The sequence below is a fragment of the Tursiops truncatus genome, chromosome 9, assembly GCF_011762595.2.
Source record: "Tursiops truncatus isolate mTurTru1 chromosome 9, mTurTru1.mat.Y, whole genome shotgun sequence".
NCBI classification, from domain to species: Eukaryota; Metazoa; Chordata; class Mammalia; order Artiodactyla; family Delphinidae; genus Tursiops; species Tursiops truncatus.
Genome location: NC_047042.1, coordinates 99,206,306 through 99,226,954, shown reverse-complemented (window position 1 = coordinate 99,226,954; position 20,649 = coordinate 99,206,306). Strand labels below are relative to the sequence as shown.

The following is a 20,649-nucleotide window of genomic DNA, read 5'->3' as shown; positions in this document are numbered from 1 at the left end:
AATAACACAAAAGGGCTCTGGAATACCACTGCTGGCAGACGGCCTTCCAGATTTACTCAGACCTAGGGTAGGGAAACAGACCTAGACAAAGAAAGAGATATTCCCGGGGAATCAGGCCAGTCTCTGCAGACTCTGGACAGAGGTGGGACGGCACCTCGGAGGGGAGGGAGAGGTGGCTGGTTCCGGTCTGACGGCCCCTCTCTCCGCGAACTGAAGCGGAAAGCAAGAGGGCTCTCAGGGGCCAGGGGTGTCTGGGCCGGGCGGGTCGAACGCCCAGGGCACTGCGCCCCGCATATGCCGCTCCTGCAAGGAAAAGCTCTGGGTGCGTATGCGGCTTGTCACTTCCTGGGTGCGCAGCGTGAGCCCGAAAATGTCCTCGTGATAGCGTTGCTGATCCTGGAGGGGAAAGAGGGCGGGAGATCAAAACCCAAGTCGGAGTTGCCAGCGGGAGTGGGGGCGGCCCCCGGCCCCGCCCCTCCGCACCCGCAGCACGCCGATGACGTCGCCGGCCTCATCCAGCTCCATGTCGCCCTCTGTCGCCAAGATGCGCTGCACCGTCTGCAGGACGCTGGTTGCCATGGTGACATCGCCGCAGACAAACATGTGGCCCCGCTCGAGGCACAGCACGCGGTGCACCTCAGCAGCCAGCTCCGACCGCAGGATGTCCTGCACGTAGGTCTGAGGGGAGGCGGGGTCAGGGGCAGACCCCGGCGGGGCACCAGGCAGGGAAGGGCAGGCCCCGGGGGGAGCGGGCAGGGCGGGTCTTGGGTGCGGGAAAGATACCCAGCGCACCCGGTGGGGCCTTGGTGCGCTGGGGTGGGGTCTCAAGGGACGGAGACAAGTAAGGGGCGGGGCATGGGTGAGGGTGGGTGAGACCCAAAGGGGCCTTGGCACGAGGGTGGAGCCGAGTGAGGGCGGGCGTCTGAGCGCCACTGGGTCGAGCGGAGGGTGCGCACTGCAGGGGGCGGGGCCGGCCTGGGCCTGGGCCTGGGCGCCCCGGGTTACCCCTGCTCCCTCAGGGTCTCGCACCTTAGGGCTGTTGGGTTCCCGGGAGAAGGCGGTGAGGACGCGGCCGAACACCCCGCGCTGCTGGGCATCCTGCACCTCCTCGCGGTAGAGATGGTCGAGCTGGGAGCACCGGCAGCCGAACACCAAGGTCATGGGGGCAGGCTGCAGCCCTGCAAGCATGACTGCGGCTTGGGAGAGCCCCCCAACCCCCTCCTGGGGACACAGCCCTAGCTGGCCCTCCCACTGGCTACCCTCACCCAGGCTGAGGGGCCCACCCTTTACGGCAGAAACAACCACTCAGCTGTTTGGCCTCTAGGAGGGTTGGGATGCTTTCACAGAGATCCTGCCTGACGCTGATTTACAGAGAAGCCGAAGGTCACAGGAGATGGTGACTTCCCTCTGGTGGCATGGCCAGTAGTGACGCTGTGCTACGCTTGGGGCTTCTGACTCCATGCCCTTTGTGCCATCCAACACTGCAGTCTGAGACTGTCTGGCCCCTTCCCTGCTCTAAGTCCATATTCTCCCACACCTTCAGTTCCTGCCCTCTACACCTTCCTCTTAGTCACAAGCTCCCTTCTTTTGATTTACCAGCTCCCCTGGGCACCCCATGCCCAAACTGAACACCCTGTAGCTTCCTTGGGTCTCAGACACACCTAAGTGACCTCTGACACAGTCCAGAGTCCACCTGGGGCATATCTGTCTTCTGAGTCCCAGCCCCATCTTCTCCAGACATCCGGGTTCCCTTTGTTGTTAATCCAATCCAACACTACTTTGTGCTGGGCACCAGGAAGCCAGACCAACAGGGCACTGCCCTTGCCTCTAGGCCTCCGACCCCCTGGTCTAATAAAATTCTTTTCACCTTTGTGGCCCTGTTCCTTGCCCTCTTTCCTACCTGGTTCCTGCCTTCTAGCCCCCTGCTCTTTTGTGCCCCTAAGTTGTGTGACTCCCTCCTGCCTTCCAGTCATTCCCTTGGGCCCCAGCCTCACCTTTGCTCTCGATGTCGTGTAGCCGCTCCTGCCAAAATCCCCGGAAGGGGGCGATGCCAGTGCCCGGGCCCACGAGGATGCAGGGCAAGCTGGGATCAGGCGGCAGCCGGAAGGAGGGAGCCCTAGCCAAGAGACCCTCCATCAGGCCCACTTTGTTTCCCCATATCCCCCATTCTTATCAGCCTCAGCAGGGTTGGGAGAGGAGAACTCAACTTCCGCTGAAAATGAGTTAATGCTTGTGTCTAGCTCACAGTAAACGCAAAGTGTTTAATAAAAGAACTCTGCTGATTGGCAGAAACTTCCTGGACCTGTGGTTTCTGGAGGTTGGGTCAAAGGAAATAAAGCTTAAATTTGAATTGAAGAATGTTTTGGTGTTTCAGTTCAGGAGATATAGAAAGTATGGGGGAGGGAAGGACAGACAGCCTTTTAGTTCATCATGGGTTCGCTGAGTGTCTTTGTTTTAAACCATAGCCTCGACATTGGCATTTGGTTTGTACTCACTAGATTGGCAGCTTATCTGTAATTTAGCCTGCTGGATGGGTTTGGGTCACTAGGCCTAGCTGGTACCATCCTGGGAACACTTCTTTGTCCCACCTGAGACTTCCAGCTCCTGGGTGCTGGATGGGGCAATTCTGAACACAGCAGGAGGGAGGGGTACCCTGAGATCCTTCCCTTTCCTCCAGTGCTCAGTGTTACTGTGGTAACCTAACCAGTTCTCCCCGGACTAAATGCGGATGGGGCCCAGTTCCCAAGCACCCTGCCTGCCAACATCAGACTGACCCCAGAGATGTAGGGAGGGACACCGTACACCGTCTAAAAGCAACAGGGCCTGCTGGATCGAATCCCAGCCCCGTCTCTGGGAACTGCAGTTTCAAGATAGGACCCTAAGTCCAAATTAATGAAAGGCCCCAAACTTAGCCAGAGTTGTGAAATGGGTGCCCCGTCCTGGATATGTTAAGTGGGGCGTCCCTGCTCCCAATCACACCTTCACCAAAGCTTCTACCCTCACCCTGTGCAACTGCCTGCCGATCCCTCCACCTGTCCTCGGCCATCCGTGATGCACTCTGCCACCCCTGCTTGGACAGACACTCTCTTCCTGGTGCCCCGCCGGCCCCCCTCCCCCGCAGTGCTCACTTACCCCCTGATGAAGCAGGGTACGGGGTCTCCAGCCTTGAGTTGGCTCAGCCACGTGGAGCAGACTCCATAGTGCAGGGGACCCAGCCCATCTAGGGGGTTGGGGAGGGAGGGGGCCAGTGAGGGGTCCATCCCGGGGTCACGGTGTGCTCCTGGCCCTGCCCCTGCTTCCCAGCCTCACCTTGAGTCCTGTATGCCAGCACAGCTACTGTGAGGTGGATCTCTCCTGGATGGGTGCTGGGTGCTGAGCTGACCGAGTAGTACCGGGGCTGGAGCAGGGGCAGCTGGGTGAGAAGCAGTGGGGCAGGCAGTGCCACGGATGGAAACTGCTCGAGCACCTCCAGCAGGGTGGGGCAGCGGAACCACTTCCACTCCTCGTAGCGCCGGGGGTCCTGGTGGGGGCAGGGGGCAGTGAGCTTGGAACCAGCTAGCCCTGCGTGATGACCTCCCTTCTTGACCCCTCCGGAGCTGAGCCTCCTGGGGTTTCTCCCCGCTCAGTAGTTCAGGCCAACAAACATTTCTTGAGCACCTTCTCCATGCTTTTTTTTTTTTTTTTTTTTTTTTTTTTGCGGTACGCGGGCCTCTCACTGTTGTGGCCCCTCCTGTTGCGGAGCACAGGCTCCGGACGCGCAGGCCCAGCGGCCTTGGCTCACGGGCCCAGCCGCTCCGCGGTATGTGGGATCCTCCCGGACCGGGGCACGAACCCGTGTCCCCTGCATCGGCAGGTGGACTCTCAACCACTGCGCCACCAGGGAAGCCCTCCGTGCTTGCTTTTTTTTTTTTTTCCATCCTTTTGGCTGTGCTATGTGGCATGCGGGACCTTAGTTCCCCAACCAGGGATTGAACCCACGCCCCCTGCTGTGGAAGCGCAGAGTCTTAACCACTGGGCCGCCAGGGAAGTCCCCTCCGTGCTTCTTTAAGGCGAGAGAATTCAGAGATGAGTAGGAACTCCAGAGCTGGGTCTTAAAGCCCCAGCATGATAGCCAGGTGGGCTCCCATCCTGGCTCGTCCTGCCTCACCGGCCCCTGCTCCCCACTGGGGTGGCCCCCACCTGGCTGAGGGTCTCGAGCTCTTGCTGTTCACTGGGCTCTTCAGCCAGGGTGCTGAGCAGACGAAGAAGTTGAGGGCTGGGCGGGGAGGTGATGTCCAGGAAAAAGGTGAGAGCCTGGCGCAGCGTACATGGGGGCAGCCGGGGGTCCCGCACCCAGCCGGGAGGAGGGCCACCTGGGGGGGGCACAGGGTGCTCTGAGGAAGGGGCCAAGCCGGAATTGCATTGCCTGGGGAGTACAGGGGGACTAACCACCTCACGGTGTCTTATCAGAGGCCTGGCCCTCGAACAGTGGTGGTGGGCCTGTATGGGCAGCCCCTGTGAGTGTGAGTGTGTGTGTGTGTGTGTGCGCGTGTGTGTGTGTTTGAGGGCCCCTGCTGGACTGGGGTGGTCTGGGCTCCTGCCTTTCCCCACCCAGCTTGTTTGAACTCCAGGAACTGGTGCAGCATGAGGTAGACCTGATGCCAGCTACAGAGCGGGCTAGGCTGTCGGGGGTGGGTGGAGTGGGGAAGCCTTTGAAAGGAGCCCAGAGGGAGGGGTGGCCTTCTGCGGGGGGGGGGGGTGTCAGGGAGTTCTGAGAAGGGAGCCGCCCTCAGTGGACCTTCCAGCAACAAGGCCAGCCCGTCAGGAGGTGGCACAGCGCCTGTGAGTGGAGATGGCCACCTTCCACCAGACCCTGAACCTGAGGGGACCCTGGGGACCAGAGGGATGGAGCCCCTCACCTGGGCTGCCCTTCTCCAGTTGCTCCACTGCCACAGACTCGGTGGGCGGCGGCGGGTCCTCCACGCGGCTCATCAGCGCCTCCACGAGCCCCGGCCGGTTGGGCGGGCAGATGCCTATGTGGTCCCCCGGCTGGTACTGGAGCCCCTCCTGGCTTCCAGTGTCCAGGCGCACCAGGATCGTGGCCCGGCTGGGGGTGGGGAGAGGGGGCAGTTATAGGAGGGCTGGGCAGGAGGGGGGCGGAGCCAGGGTCTGGGGCGCGAGGGGCGGGGGCCGGCGTGGTGGGGCCAATTGGTCCTCCTCACGTGGACTTGCTGCTTTGTAGGTTTTCCACCAAGAGGACTGTGGCCTGGAACATCTTCCGCCTGTGCACGTGGATCAGGCCTGCGGGGCGGGGGACAGATGAGACAGAGCCGGAGCCGGGGACCCTGGCCTGGCCCCTGAGTGAGTCGGTCCCGGGCCCAGGGGGAGCTGGGGGTCCAGCAGAGTCAGGGTGAAATCAGGGCCACACCTGGCAGCAGCTGGAGGCCCTCGGCCTGGGCGCTCAGCCGGTACCTCTGGCGTTTCCAGCTCCGTTTGGGGCTGAAGATGTCCTGGGCCGCGGCCTGGGCATCCTCCCCCACGCAGAACGTCTCACAGGAGGCCTGGGGGGTGAGGAGGTGAGGGCTGAGGCCCTCTGGCCACCAGGGAGGGCCTGGCGGCGAGCAGCTCAGGGGCGCTGATGCGGGAGATGGAGCTGGGCCTGCTGGGGCCCCAGTCGCCACCTCCCATTCCTGGGGCTGCCGGAACAGAGGCGCCCGTCTCAGGCTTGCACCTGTGGGACAGGCAGCCCCGGGGGCAGGAGGGAGAGTGGAACCGAAACGGAGGCTGAGACCGATGGCATCGTGTCCTTCAGCCCATTTCGTGTCTTGGCCGCTGTGTTAGCTCTTCCTTTGCATGTATTTTTGTCACGTCCGCTCGTTAGTTAACCTGGTGAATGTTAATCTTGTGCCCCAGGGAGCACAGAGCTTGGCACCGGAAGCTTCAGCGAACGCATCTACGCGTTCAGACCTGTGTTCACATTCTCACTCCTAGACTTAACAGCTTGCAGGCCTCCTTCTCCCTGTCTTTACACCTCCTTAGGGTCTGCTGAAGATAAGTACATGCTTCTATAAAGCCCTTAGGTGCTCCTGGAGTGGGCACAGAATTCCGGTGGCCTTGGGAGGGGTCTCCGACTGGTCTGTCTTCCCCCGCACTGCACACCAGGGGCTAGAGGGGGCCCCTGGGGCAGGACCCCTGGGAGGGTGTGTATCCTATTTGTTTCTGCTCAGGTGCAAGCCTGGCGAGCCGCTCGGCCGGCCGTCAGCTTGAAATCTAGGGCTCACCCATGACGGGCTGCTCCCACCCGTATCACCAGTGCTGTTAATCTTTCTTTTGTGTGTGTAAAGTATTATATCTCTTCCTTCCTTCCCTGGCCCCCTCCCTTCCTTCCTACCCCCACTGCTCCCACCCTGCTTAGCTCAGAGCCTTCCTGCTCTGGCTGGATGCTCCTCCTGTTGGCCCTGTGTCTCTAAAGTGGTGTCCCCAGGCCTCATGCCCTCTCCTCCCTTCTCCTGTCCCACTCCCAGCTTCCTGCCGAGTCCCTTGTCTGGATTCTTTAGTCTTGTTTCCCATTCCCTCTTCTTCTCCCCAGCAAACACTGCACCTGTGCTGGCCGGCCCTCCTGCTGGGATGCCCGCCTCCTTCCCATCAGTCCAGACCTGCTGAGCTCAAGCCTGGGGACCTTGGCGGGGCCAGCGCTGCCCTGGAGCAGTGTTAGGACTGCGAGAAGGAGGCCCGTTCAGCTCCAGGCGTGATCCCCAGACCAGGCAGAGCTGCTCTGGAGGAAGCCCAGGCTTGGGAATTCATGGCCCTGGGCTGGCCCCTCCTGTACTCCCCTAGCCTAGGACCCCCTCCAGTCCAGGCGCGGCCCCAAACCTGCCTAGCCTCTGACTTCCTGTAGTTCCTCAGCTTCAGCCCTCGCCTCTGACTAACCCTCTCTTGATCCTTCCCTTCTCCCTCCATCCTGCCCTGCACCCCTCCCTCTGTGCCCATGGGGGAGGGGGCGGGCAGCCCGTGCCTGCCTGAGGCTGCGGCCTGCGCCTGCAGAGGCCCTAGCAGCTCCACCCGTGCTGTCAGGGCCGTGTCGTCCCTCACCACTCGGGACTCAGCCAGAAGGGCTGGCTGTGCAGTGGCAAAACAAGGGTGGATTTTGGAGGAACAGGACGGGGCCAGAGAACCCAACGAGTCCGGGCATCGGGGAGGGCCCCGCCTCCGTAGGTACGGCAGGTCTCGGGAGCAGATGTCCAGGCTGGAGTGACTCAGAATTCGGGGGGCAGGGTGGCAGGAGCGAGATGTCGGGAAGGGCCCGGGGGCTCACCTGGAAGGCAGCCTGGGCCCAGCCACGGAAGGCCTCCTCCTGGCCGCACAGCTCATCGCCCTGGCCCAGCTGAAGCAGCCGCTCCCCTCCCAGCTCTTCCAGCCGCGTGTCCACCGCACGAGCAAAGGCGCAGAAATGGGGGTACGCCCGGGAGCCCAGCCCAAACACACAGAACCTGGGGTGCAGGGAGCCGTCAGCGGAGGCCACCTCGTCCCCCGCTCCCCGGGGGCCCAGGCAGCTCCCCTCCCCCGCGGCTCCCCTAGCCGAGCCTCCCCGGACCTGAGGGTCCCCAGCGCCCCTGCGCTGTCGGTGTTACTGGACTCCTTCCTCTTCCGCCGCCAGGAGGACACCAGCGGGTCTGAGCAGGAGACGCTGTTGAAGCGGATTTTGTAACTCCTGCAAGAGAGGAGGGAGACGGGGTGTCACGGGGGACTGGAGACCAGGCGGGGCCCAGACGCGGCCAGGGGACAGCCTCAGGGTCTCCGGAACAGGCTTGGGATCGGGGCTGCGGCCCCAGGGGGTCTCTGAGCCTCCAGGCCCTGCCTCCCCTCCTGTCTCTGAAGGAGACCTCAGGACTGACGGCCCCTTAGAGCCCCGGGGCCTGGAGTTGGGGGGTCGCAAGGAAGAGAGTGTCCTGAGGCCCCGCTCAGCTGTCCTCCAGCTCATTGGGAAAATGAGTGTGGAGCCGTGGGAGAACTCTTTAGACCTCCTTTCCTTTCCTTGTTTTTTTTTTTTTTGCGGTACGCGGGCCTCTCGCTGCTGCGGCCTCTCCCGTTGCGGAGCACAGGCTCCGGACGCGCAGGCTCAGCGGCCACGGCTCACGGGCCCAGCCGCTCCGCGGCATGTGGGATCTTCCCGGACCGGGGCACGACCCCGCGTCCCCTGCATCGGCAGGCGGACTCTCAACCACTGCGCTACCAGGGAAGCCCCCTCCTTTCCTTTTGTGTCTCCAGATGTCTCCCTGTCCCCCCGCCCCCCAAACTCCCATCCTACTCACTTGTGTTGCTCTGGCCGAGGGGAGCTGTTGTAGGGGCCCGACATCTCCATCAGGGCTGCCGCAAAGCTCTGGCAAACGTTGGCATCACGATTAGTTTTGTTTTATTTCAAACTATACAAAATTTCATTCTACACTGGACTGGCCCTTGTTATTATTATTTATGACCTTAAATTTTAATTTGTTTTGAACATTTCAAAAGAGAGGTATTGGCTTTTTGAAAACATTACAGAAGCGTGTAAAGTAATAAAAGAGAAACTCTACCCTTCCCTTCCCTCCAGTCTCATCCCCCAAGGCATGTGTACCATGGACAGATGTTAAACTTTCTATAGTTTATTTTTTAAAGTAAAAATGAGATCATATTATGTTTACCTGCTTTTTGTCAATAACCTATCATGGATATCCTTCCAGGTCAACACACCAAGATTGACCTCATTCTTTTTTTTTTTTTGGCCGTACTATGTGGCTTGTGGGATCTTAGTTTCCTGGCCAGGGATCAAACCCGGGTCCCCTGCAGTGGAAGCACAGAGTCCTAACCACTGGACTGCCAGGGAAGTCCCAGACCTCATTCTTTCGAATGATTACACAGCATCCCATCATTTGTAGGTACCATGGAGACTTCCCCCTGCCTGGGGATATCTGGATGGTCTAGGCACAATGCTGGAACACTCATATACGCCTGTTTCCTCCTTTGCGTATTTCAGTAGGGTAGTCCTTAGAAGTGGAACCGCTGAGTCAGAGGGTTTAAAAGCTTGGTGGCGTGGTCAGATGGTCCTGTAGCATCAGGATAGAGGAATGCTCTTTCCTCAGTCCTGTCCACACTGGATGTGACCAGTCCAATCTGATAGGTGGGAAATGGCTCTCAGTCTCCCTGCATTGCCTTGATCCCTAGTGGCACTGATATCTTCTAGAAAGCTGGGCTGTATCATATGCTGCCACGGACAGAGCTTAGAACCACACACGACAATCTTCACACAGGAAAAACCAAAACGCGGCAAGGCCGTAATATCCTAGGGTTAACCGTAGACGCATTTAGACGGTGAGCCCACAGGTTCACCGTAATTAGCACGGACGACCTTAAGTTTATTTCTTGAACATTTTCTTGAAGTAATGTACATAAGGAAAAGCACCCACCTTATAAATGCAAAGCTTTACAGATTTGCGTAAACGGAACCTACCTGTGTCATCAGCATCCCATCAAGAAACGTCACCAGCGTCCTAGAAGTCACCTTGGTGTCACCCCACCCCAGTCACTCCCCACCCCCTCTCTGGGGTAACCACCCGGTCTCCTGATTAAAAGCCCAGGGAATTGTTCTGCCTCTTCCTGAAGCTGATACAAAGTGAGTCCCACGGTCTGATTCTTTCGTGTCTGGCTTCTTTCCCTCTGCGTGATGTTTGAGATTCATCTGTTTTGTTGGGTGTGGTTGTATTTTGTTGTGTGTGGTTGTATTATTTTGTTCACCCTCATGGCATTTCAATAGACCACGATGTATTTATCCGTTCTACGGCTGAGAGTCATTTGAACTGTTTCCAGCGCGGGGACATCATGAACAGTGCTGCTCTAAATATTCTTGTTTGTGTTGTTCGTAAATATATACCATTTTCTGTAGGGCAAATTCCTAGGTTTGCTCCCTTTAGAAACATTTGAGGTAGAATGTACACACATTGAAACGCACGGAACTTAAGGGTGCAGTTCAATCGGTTTGGCTGTACGGTAGTTTCATTAAAAAAAAAAAAAAAAAAAGTTAAACATAACATCTACCCACTGACCTAGCAGTCCCACTCCTAGGTATTTATCCAAGAGAAATGAAAACATAAGGCCACAAAAGCCTTGTACAGAAATGTTCATAACAGCTTTAATCACAATAGCCAAGCGCTGGAAACGGCCCAGGTGTCCGTCAACAGAGAAGGAGAGAAATAAACTGTTCACGCCATGGGCGTGGCTCAGCCATGGAGAGGAACGAGCCACTGAGTCACTCAGCAGCGAGGTGAACCTCCAAAGCGGGGGCGGGGAGTGAAAGAAGCCAGAATACCGTGCTCCCCTCTCTATGATGTTCTAGACCAGGCGACAGGAATCGGGACGGTGGTCGCCTTTGGTGGGGAGATTGAGAGGTGGATTGACTTGGGGAGTTGACAAGGGGGACTTTCTAAGTGATGGAAGTGTTCTCTGGCTTGATGGGGTTGTGGGTCACATGGAGGTAACTATTACTTTTATACTAAAAAAAACGTAGTGACTCTAGTTTCTTTAAAAAGCAGATCAGAAGCAGGGCTGAATGGGCAGCGAGGCAGGGGAGAAGGCTTCCATGAGCATTCTGCTCTAGGGGACTTGAGGAGGTACTTAGCGCTAAGAAGGCATTTAGAAACAGAAGCAGATAGGGGCTCCAGAAATGAATGTTCCTGGGGACGGCCAGAGACAGAGCAGCAGGAAGGACAGTGATTAACAGTAAAGGATTCAGTGGTGGGACTCCAGTTTATTCCTTTCAAGATTTGTTCAGAAAGTGAAGTTTCCTAATCTCTGTTGGCATCTGAGCAGGGCTCTTTTCTTTTGTTAAGAGAAGAAGAAATGACAAAGCTGAGATCTCGCTTTAAGTGCCGTCTTTCCCATTTGTCAGTGCCTGGCCAGCCAGGAGGTGCCTTCCGTGTATTAAACACTTGCTCTGATAATGGAAATGACTTGGGGACCCAGCTAAGCAGGTGTGTCTGTGTGTGTGTGTGTGTGTGGCAGCCGTAAGGGTGGGCCTGGAGTGTGGCTTGTGTAGGCCCTTGGGTCCCAGTGGACTGTCCATGCTCCTACTCTCACGGCATCTCCGCTTTCCATCATGGGGTTGGGGGTCCCGCCCAGCCATTCCAATTCTGAGTCTCCCTTCGTTCCCAGCGGCCCCTTTCCTGGCAGGCCTCACCTCTCCATTCTCTGGGGGATCACCGTTCCCAAAGGTGCTGGTCACCACCAACACCAGCGTCTCATGCTCCAGGGACACCACGTCATACTCATCCATGCACAGGACCTGTGGGCAAGGAGAAGACCATGTCCTGGGGAGCTGTGCTGCGCTGCTCTGGTTTTTTTTATTCTAGTCCTCCCGGCAGGGCAAGGTTCAGGTCCCGACTCGATCTCTGAACCCCTGAGGATCCCGGGGTTCCTCGTGGGCCCTGCCTTATGACCCTCTCCTGTTCTCCAGGCTGTGTCTGAAGGTGGGGGCAGAACCCCCCTTCTTTTCAGATCCCTGCCCTCTGGGCTCAGTCCTACCCGAGGGTCGAAGGCCTTCCGGAAGAGCCTCCCCAGCTGCTGTGCATAGCTCTGGGCCCGGCCGGTCTCGGAGGCGTACAGAATCGTCGCCTTCACTCGCTTCGCCATCACGGTGCCCATGAGGGAGGCAGAGATCTTCACCGCACTGTGGGCAAGGGTGGGGTGAAGGGGTCCCGGGCGCACAGAGACGGGGCCTCCCCAGGTGCGTGACCCAAGCAAGGTCTTGGTGGGTGTGGAGGGGTGGAGTGCCCAGACCACTGCTGGCGATGGGGGGAGGGTCTGGGTATGTGGGAGGGAGGGCAGCACTCCCAGGGAACCTACTTGGCCACTTCCTTAAAGGTCTTCTTCCTGGTGATGCCGGTGCCCTTGGCTGTGCTCCCCTTCCAGGGGTCTGGCTACAGGGAAGCGATGGGGGGGCGGGAGTGGAGGGAGAGGTAAGGAGAGAGAACAGAAGGTTGGAGGCCCCTGGGGCTGCTCAGTCAGAGCTGGCATGGTGGGCAAGAGCCAGTGGGGTGGGCACCTGGTAGCGGAAAGCAGGGGACAGGACATAGTTGACCATCTCCTGATGGAAGACTGGGGTGAGGCTGCCCGAGATGGGGGGCACGATCCAGGCCCAGTCGGCAGGGCAGCCCCCCCTGGCCTTCTGCTCGTTCTCCAGGTGCTTCATGAAGGAGGCCGTGGCAGCGTGGTGGTCCACAATGGTCACTTTGGCAAGCTGGGGTGAGGGATGGGCTTAGACTCAGCCCACGGACCCTGCGCTTCCGTCACCCCAAACCTAACACCTCCCGTCTTCCCTGAACCAGTGTCACCCCTAACTGTGGCACGCGTGGTCAGCAGGCAAAAGGAACTCCAATCTGTGTTCTCGGTATGCCTCCCACACCCAAATAGCCCAAACTCTCGAGACCACATAGAAGTACTCAGCAGGCACTAGTTTCCTCCAATGACAATGCTCAGCGTGCCCTCGTCCTGGAATTAGAGTTTCCGGAATCCAGTGGGTCCCACCAACTGCAATACGCAGTATACCCTGGGGGCCAGAATTACCGAGCATGCACTAATCAGCTAGGTTCCCATAATTACAGTGCTGGGACTACAGGCCCGGCGCGCCCCGTGGCGCTCAGACTCGGGAACTCCTTCCAGCTTTCTCTGACCCCCGGCCCAGTCTCTGAGTGCCTCCCTCTCTTCCAGCCCCGATCCCCTGTGCTCCTGGCCAGTCGGGGCCTGTGTACCTGGTAACTGTGCAGCACAGCCAAGTTGATTTCCACGGCTGCCTTATCTTTCCACAGGGATGAGGTGGTCCGGGTATCCAGGTCCATGCAGACGGCCACGTCCTGAGAGCAGGGGTGCGCGGCAGTGGTTGGCAGGGGGCGGGGGAGGGTGGGTGGAGAACATCTTTGTTTCCAGCTCGTGAGTGGAAGGGGTGAGGGCGGGTGGGTAGCCAGCAGGAGGCCTGAGTGCTTCACTTGGGGCTGATTCAGGTTCCTGCCTGCAAAGGCACCACAGAGCAGAGAGGGACCCTGGGGCCGGCCACATCTCAGCCCCGGGCCTTCATTTCTCATCTCTAAAATGGGTTTTACCATGTTTTGAGTCAAAATATGCTTTGAGAAACGGACGAAAGTTACAGTTACAGCTCCTGTCCCCGGAAAAACCACTGCATCTTCGCACGCAGGTACATACCCCCCTTTGCCCTGACCTTGGTGGTTCCAGAGCCCTCCTCTGCAGTTCTAGGTCAGGAGGCCGACCGGACCTGACCTTGTTCAGATTCTCCATGCTGCCGACATCCTATACGTGTCCCCAAGGCCCCCCGCCCCACAGGTCCTCACCTCCAGGATGTTGTAGCGGTGGGGATCACACAGGTCCCGCATGCCAATCTCCGTGCTCATGTACCAGCCGCTGAAGGGGGCTGCAGGGAACTCCAGGCCCCCAATTTCCAGCAGCATGTTGGACACTGCTGGGAGGGCGTACCAGCGCAGGCCCAGGGCCGAGAACCACTCCAGCCTGGGGGCGTGAGGGCGTGGGATCAGCCCTGTGGAGCCTTGCCTACCGGGCCAGCCCCTGGGCAGCCCTCTCCTCCACCCGTCCCGGCCCCTCTCGTGCTCACGTGGGGTGCTCCAGGGGGACCTCGAGGACCAGTTCGGGGGGCAGAACAAAGAGCTCTGGAGCCTCATCTGGGGTCTGGAGCAGCAGGGGCAGCACATCAAAGCGGCCGTTTCCTGGGGTCCAGCCGTGCTGGATGCAGAGCTGCGGGCAGAGGGGCCGGAGATGGGAATGAGGGGCCCAACCTTGTGCCCTCCTCAGGGACCTGCTTCTTTGGCATCTCCCATCCTTCGTCTCAGTGAGGTCTCCTCTCCCTGCTGCGCTGACCGCTCTTTGACTGGACCCTTTGGCCTCCTCCCAGAGCCCTCGGGCTGGCCTCCCCGTTTCCACCTGCCCACGCCCACCTCGGTGATCTCCACGTTGGCTGGGTCCCCCCTCACGGAGCCGTCCTGCTGCCTGTAGCCCGCGTAGCGCACCAGTTGGCTGTTCCAGATGCGGAAGTCTCCGCGGCCCGGAGCGCGCTGGGGGAACACCGTGATGGCCGAACTGACGTGGGGACGAGAGCTGGTCAGAGCCCAAGTTCACTGCCTGTGCCTGGGGGAGGGGGTGGGGTCTCGAGCAGGGCGGGGGGCACTCACCGGAGGTTGCCCCGGTTGGTGGCGTACTTGACGTGGTTGCAGATGTAGGTGAACATCTCCTGTGCAGAGCTGCAATCCCGCGCGTCAAACACCTGAGCCATCCGAGGCAGGGAGACAGGAGGGAGACAGGGGTCTTGAGTATCAGCCCCAGGAGAAGGCAAGGACGCGGGGCAGGGACTAGTGACCTTGTCTGCAGCCTTCGAAGGCTGCGGGGGGCGGGTCACAGGCTGTGAACCATGGTTCTTTCTCCTCTCGGGAGCCTCCCTGACCATTTGCACCCACACTGACCCTTCCTGCCCTGCACCCCACACACCCGGCGTAGTCTGGCCTGTTCCTTATCTGCTCTCCGGGGCAAGTGTGTCTCCCCATCCCTACGGAAGCTGACTCGGCACCTGGTACAGAGGAGGGACCCAGTCACTGTCAAACTGATGATCGGGCCAGGGCACCAAATGATGGGGATGCCGCCTGGGGGTGTGGGTGGCGAGCTCCCCATTTCTCATGGTGCTCAAGCAAAAGCAGGTGGCCCCCGCCAGTCTTCTGACTCTCCTTGAGCACACTGATGATGGGAAGGGGGGTGGCTGCAGTAGGGGGCCCCCGGGGACTCTGCCCATCCTGACATTCCGAAGCAATCAGGAGTCATCCTGACTGGGGGGGTGGAGGTCCCAGCAAGGGGCTGGGAGGTCCCTTTCCTGCTTCAGGGAGGAGGGGACTCGTGTTGGTGATAGGGGCAGCGGTGACAGTGGCTGGCCTGGGGCCAACAGCGGGGTCAAATACGGAACCTCTGGTGGGTTCAGAGTCGAGCTGGAGCTTTGAACAACTTAAAGCGTTTTGTTAAGTGTCAGGCAGGATTGTTCTGATTTTATTTGCGCCTCCTTTGGGATTTACTCCGCACATGGCTTTCTTCCAAATTCTCTGGTGTCCAGTTACAACTAAGGAGGCCAAGGTCACGGATCCAGTTCCCCTGTGGGTCAGCTCGCTTCTGGTAGAGCCAGGCCACAGGCTGTTCCAGTAGCCCACGGGAGCTTGAGTCATATAGCGGGGTGTGTGAAGGAGGGTGTGAGGCCCAGGCTCCGGGGGACTGGGAGGGAGCAGTGTGTTTGGGGTGAGGACGCTGGGCTGGGCAAGCAGGGGCCTTTTTTTTTTTTTTTTTTGCGGTACGTGGGCCTCTCACTGTTGTGGCCTCTCTCGCCGCGGAGCACAGTCTCCGGACGCGCAGGCTCAGCGGCCATGGCTCATGGGCTCAGCCGCTCCGTGGCATGTGGGATCCTCCCGGACCGGGGCACGAACTCGTGTCCCCTGCATCAGCAGGCGGACTCCCAGCCACTGCGCCACTAGGGAAGCCCGGGGGCCTTTTTTGGAAGACTGCTCTTGTTGCTCTGACCGTACCCCCCCGGGATCACCGCTCAGCTGTCCTCACCTACTCAGTGCGTCCCTCTGTCCATCTGGGTGATTCTCCCCCCGAGACAGCCAAGGCGCTGCTATGGGGCTTAACGACCAGGTGGTAGCTGCTGGGCTGTGGGCTCCCCTGGGGTAGAGGGAATGGGCGGGGTCTCCCCACTGCTCGGGAACCCCCCGGGAAGCCTCAGGAGCCGTCGCACCCCATGTTTTCCTCTCCTGTGTCCCCCTGTCCCCACACTGGGTGCTGGCTAGCCAGCCACACCTGCAGCTTCCCCCACTGGATCCGGCCCACGCAGCGGGGGGCGTTGCGCCAGGCCTGCTTGGCCCCGAACACCAGCTCGCTCTCACGAAGCTGGTAGGTGCCTGTGGCCGCCACCTCGGCTTCCACTTCCTGAAGCCGCTCCTTGTGAGCCTGGGAGCCGCTCCTGGGGAGGAGAGGGGAGCAAGAGGAAGCCGTGGGCGGGGGAGGGCCCCCCGGCTTGGTGAGGGTTTGGCGAGGGTGGCGGTGTTGAGCTCCGGCCCCACGTGGTACCGGGATGGGGGGAATGCGAGGGGCCCCGGGGGAAGGGCCACCTGCCTCTAGGTCTCAGCAGGACCAGGGCCGAGGGTGGGCTGCGGGTCTCGGGGGAGGGCTTACCTCTTGATGGAGCTGTAGTACTGGTTGATGAAGTCCCTGGCCTGGCTCAGCAGCTGCTCAGGGGGCGGAGGGCCCTGGGAGGGTCGGCTCTGCAGTTTCCGTGGAAACACCAGGGAGCCCAGGCAGCGTCTGGGGGTGCAGGGCCCGTCCTGGGTCGGGGTGGGGGGTGGTGGCCGAGAGAGCAGGGAGCATCAGATCAGGACCAGATCGGGGCTGGGGGCAGGGCCTGGAGGCAGAGTCTGGGGCAGAGGGAGGGAGGGTCCCGGGAGGTGTGCGTTGGGCCCCCCCCCAAGACTGGAAATAGCCGGGAGGTTGGGCTGGGCTAGGGAGGCTGAGAGCGCACGTTCCTTAGCTCATCAGGCTCTTCCCGGTCTCCTCTCCCTTTGAGGGGACGGGCCTCAGCCATGTTGACCTTGACTTGGGAGATGGGGGGCTCCAGGCCTTACCTGCTGTGACTGCGCGCACAGAGTGTCGTAGGTGATGCTCCCCGCCTCCCAGTTCTTGACGCGAGGGAACTTGGGCCCCTCTGGAGGCCGGGTTAGCTGGGGGCTGTTGGGAGCCGGGCTGGGGTCATGGGAGAGAAGCGTGTGACCCTTTGGACGTGCCCCAGAGACCCCTCCGCCAGCACTGAGCGTCCAGTGATTGCCTGCTTGCTTGCCACGTGCTGGCTCACCCTTCCTCCCAGCCCTTGCCACAGCCTTGGAAGGTAAGCAATGTTGCACCCCGTTTACAGGTGAGAGATCTGAGGCTCAGCGAAGTGAAGGATCTCGCCAAGGGCCGCACGGGCAGAGCTGCCGCTTCTCCACCCAGGCCCGCCGCACTCCTCTGGACGCTCAGCCAGACCCTGGGCTCCCGGGGCTGCGGCGCTGGGATCCTGAGGCCCTGGCCCGAGGCCGGGTCCTCATCCCCACTGCCTCCTCTGGACGTGGGGTGTCCAGCCCCCTGAGGTTGAGATGAGCCCAGCCTGGAGGGGACGGAGCCCCAGGAAGCCCCAGCAGGGATTCCTCAGCCCAGATTTCCCTCCGGCCTCAGAGGCCTTATCACTTCCTCCCAGGGCTGCCAGCCCAGCCTCGGGGAGGAAGGGAGGGACGCAGGCCTCCCGCGCGCCTGTGCGGCCAGGCCCCCGGCCCCTTCGCCCTTCCGCGCAGAGCTGCCTGCAGCCCGGCCACCCCGGCTGGCCTGTCACCCCACCTGGCCTCGGGCTGCGTCCTTACTCTCTCCAGGGACCTCTGCCCCAGGGGCGCCCCTGCTGGGGTCTGGGGCTGCAGGGTCCGTTTGGGGGTTGATGGCCAGTGGGAGGAGGGGTCTGGAGCAGGGGAAAAGGGCCTAGCAGCTCTCTCTTCACAGTTCCTCCCGAGGGCCTCAGTCTCTCCCCCGTCCTCTCAGTCCCTTGTACCTACCTCTCCCCAGCTCCTTTCCACTCCTGTTAAATAATCATGGCTGTCTGTCGGTCTTGCCGTGAACTAGAAACTTAACAGCAACTCCATGGGGTCAAGTACTGCTATCTCCATATTTTGCATAAACGGAGGCTCAGAGAGGTTAGGTAACTTGCTCAAAGTCGAACAGCTCTTGGCAGCAGAGCAGCATTCAAACCCTGGCCATTCGCACCTGGTGAGCTGGCACCCTCACCCCCGACCTTCACCTGTCGCCTGCCGGCCTGGATCCCGGCCTCTTGTCTGAGCCTCCCTGACCACCTTGTTCTGTCCACGCTGACAGCCGTTTGGGTGGGCGACCTGGCCCTCCTGCCTGGGCTGCAGGCTCCAGCCCTTCCAAGCTGGGCCTTTAGGCCTTGACCTGCCCCTCTGCCGCCTGTTCCCAGCCTCCGCAGCCCTCACCTGTGGTCTGGCGCGGGCGGGGGTGCGGGTGCCGGTGCCCGGCTGGGCTCGGGCGCTGGGGAGGCCGCGCCCTGTTTGCTGCACAGCCCGAGGCCCAGCCCTAGCCCCAGGCCGCAGGGTGGCCCGGGCTCCTGGCCCACGCTCTTCAAGTTGCCCATGTCGGCTTCGGCCGCGTCTGCTCTGTGGCTCCCGGCACAGCCTCAGCCTTTTCCTTAGGAAGGGGAGGGGGCAGTGGGAGGGGGCTCTCCACTGCTGGCCCTCGCCCCGCCCCTGTCCCACACACAATGGGACAGGAACAAGCCCGGCTGGGAGGCTCGAAAGCCTCGGCTCCATGCCCGCAGGCCCGGAGGGTGGAGGGCCGGACGCCTGGGTTCCGCTCTGAGGACGAGGGAAGATAAGTGGGAACCCAGGTGCTGGCAGACCCTTGGGGCCCGAGTGCAGGAGCTGGGGTGCAGGGGGACGGTGGAGTGGGCTAGCCAGAGCGCCAGCAAGACCCTTCTGTGGTATCTGACCAGAGGGCAGGTCTTCCACCTCACCCTTGCTGGCCTTGCCCTGAGGGGTCAGACAGAAGGGGGGCACTGGGGCAGTGGCTGGCGATGAGTCCCTGCTCTTAGTGACCACAGGGACCTCTAGGGTCACCCCGGTGCCCTCCTTTACCACCTTCCCTACATCTAAGGGCTCCTGGACCCCTACCTTTGAGTCTTTGGGGGTTCTTGGGGGTACAGGCTCAGCAAGGATACCGTGACCCTTTGTCCTTGGGTCTGGCATTAGGGTATCCCTTTCCATCCCAGCCCCAATTTCCTGGAACCCCCGCCCCCTGTGACTCAAGTGGGGGACACAAAAGGGCAGGAAGCTACCACCCAGGGCCTCCACGCCCACCCTGTCATACCGTGACGCATGCTTCCCTGGGGGAGGTCGGTCAGCAGGCAGACCCAGCAGTCAGGGCTGGGGCAGAGACTGACCACTGGGGAAATCTTGGGGCCCTAGCAAGAGCGGGGTGGGGGTGGTGGGGGTGAAGGGAAACTAAATTCCCAGAATGCAAGTGGTACACATGGGCACTCTTCAGGCACCTCAAGGAGTAGTGCATGCTGGGGTTTGTAGTTCTAAGCCATCTAGGGGCTGGAGAAAGGCCGTGAGCTGGGGTTCCTGGGTCTACAGGGATCCAAGCCTGGCGGATTTGAGACCACAGAGACTAAGAGAAACTGTGAGAAAGAAACGGAAGTTGAGAGACTGGGATAGGCAGAGACAGGGAGAGGCAGACCGGCAGACAAACAAACATGTAGATTTGTGTTGGCTGGACTACTTTGAAAAGCAGTGGAGGATATGATTGGTGTGGGCCTGGGTGGGGGGCGGGCAGGCGGACCAGCCGGAAGGAACGGGCCGTGCTGGGAGCTCTGGGATCACACCAAGAAGGTGGGGTCTGCCAGTTTGGAGGCAGGAGGGTGAGGGGGCTTTGTAGACACGGACAAGCCTGAGCTCCTGGGCTTCCAGAAAACTTGGCTGCCCCTCCGTCAGCCAAGGGGCAGGTGAAATGTGGAAGCACAGGGCCTGTGCTCATCCCGGCTTTTGCCCGCCATGGCCCTGGAGCCCAAGGCCCCACCCCGCTCGCCTTCCTTTCTCAGGGAGGCAGGAGATGGGAGCCAGGCGCCTAGCTCTCAGGTACTCTTCCCCGCCATGGCTGAGGCGCTGAGGCAGACAGACCCCACTTCTGGCTCCCATTCAGCCACCACCTAACACGCGCGTGACTGAGAATGACTCCTTTTTCCGGATTCCAGTTCATGGAGCTGTGGCTGGCCTCCCCTGGGACAAGGTGGCAACAAGCATCAGGTGCTGAAGTCTTCACGACCTCTCGCCTGCAGCACTGACCATAGCCCTTCCCTGTGGACTCCGGACCTTGGGGTCTCCCCTCCCATCCGCGCTCCACACTACGGCCAGATTCATCTCGAAATCAGGGCTAACGTCATGCTTTGGCTCCCCCGAGACCTTCAAATCAAGGTCAACACACTGGCCCAGCCCTCAATTTCCCAGATGTGCTACTCATACCCTCTGTTCTAGACAAATGGGCTTCCTCACAGATTCTCAAACTGCCCTTGTGTTTTCCTGCCCCTGGGCCCTTGCTTATGCTGCCCCCTCCTCCTCTCCCTTAGCCTTCTGACTAAAGGAGATCTTTCTTTTCCTTCCTCATGGCCCAGCCTTGGCAGCCCAGGAGGACCTGCTGCAGGAGATGCAGGTATAATGCCCTCAGACTCTGCCCAGCAGCCAACCCAAGACCACATGCTCCCCCAAGGCTTCAGAAAGTCCCTGAGTCCCCGAGGTACGTGGGCTCACGTCGCTGCCCGCCAGGGGCCTCTCCAGGTGGTCTTCCTGCGGCGTTCCTGTTGGCCTGATGAGACCATCTCAGGGCTCCCTGTGGTCTGAGGCTGTTCCCATCCGGTCCTCCCCCCACCTCTCCTTTCACAGGTGTCAGACCTGCATCCTGTTCCAGAGGCGTTCCCTCCCTCCCCGTTATCTTTCGCAGGCATGAATCTCCTATGCTTCCAATTCCTTCTTGGTGTACTTCCTGGAGGATCCGACC

General features: G+C 60.4%; 1 protein-coding gene across 2 annotated transcripts; it reads right to left on the bottom strand.

The window, feature by feature from the left end:
- Positions 1-23: 23 nt before the first annotated feature.
- On the bottom strand, positions 24-18,296 carry NOS3 (nitric oxide synthase 3). 2 transcript variants are annotated; one of them, XM_033863481.2, is made up of 26 exons: positions 18,075-18,296; positions 16,686-16,803; positions 16,240-16,388; positions 15,865-16,027; positions 14,205-14,296; positions 13,971-14,112; positions 13,631-13,770; positions 13,353-13,527; positions 12,759-12,860; positions 12,053-12,247; positions 11,854-11,927; positions 11,533-11,677; positions 11,189-11,293; positions 8,292-8,359; positions 7,574-7,690; positions 7,295-7,469; positions 5,408-5,540; positions 5,202-5,280; positions 4,899-5,086; positions 4,180-4,352; positions 3,310-3,520; positions 3,133-3,220; positions 1,995-2,116; positions 1,030-1,178; positions 484-678; positions 24-396 (listed from the first exon to the last, which is right to left on the bottom strand). In XM_033863481.2, exons 1-26 carry the CDS (start codon positions 18,230-18,232, stop codon positions 235-237), a joined length of 3,618 nt encoding a protein of 1,205 aa, XP_033719372.1. In that variant the 5' UTR covers positions 18,233-18,296; the 3' UTR covers positions 24-234. The 2 variants fall into 2 exon arrangements, with proteins under 2 accessions (XP_033719372.1, XP_073666187.1); XM_073810086.1 differs by having other exon boundaries at positions 16,686-16,788; positions 18,075-18,285.
- Positions 18,297-20,649: the final 2,353 nt, after the last annotated feature.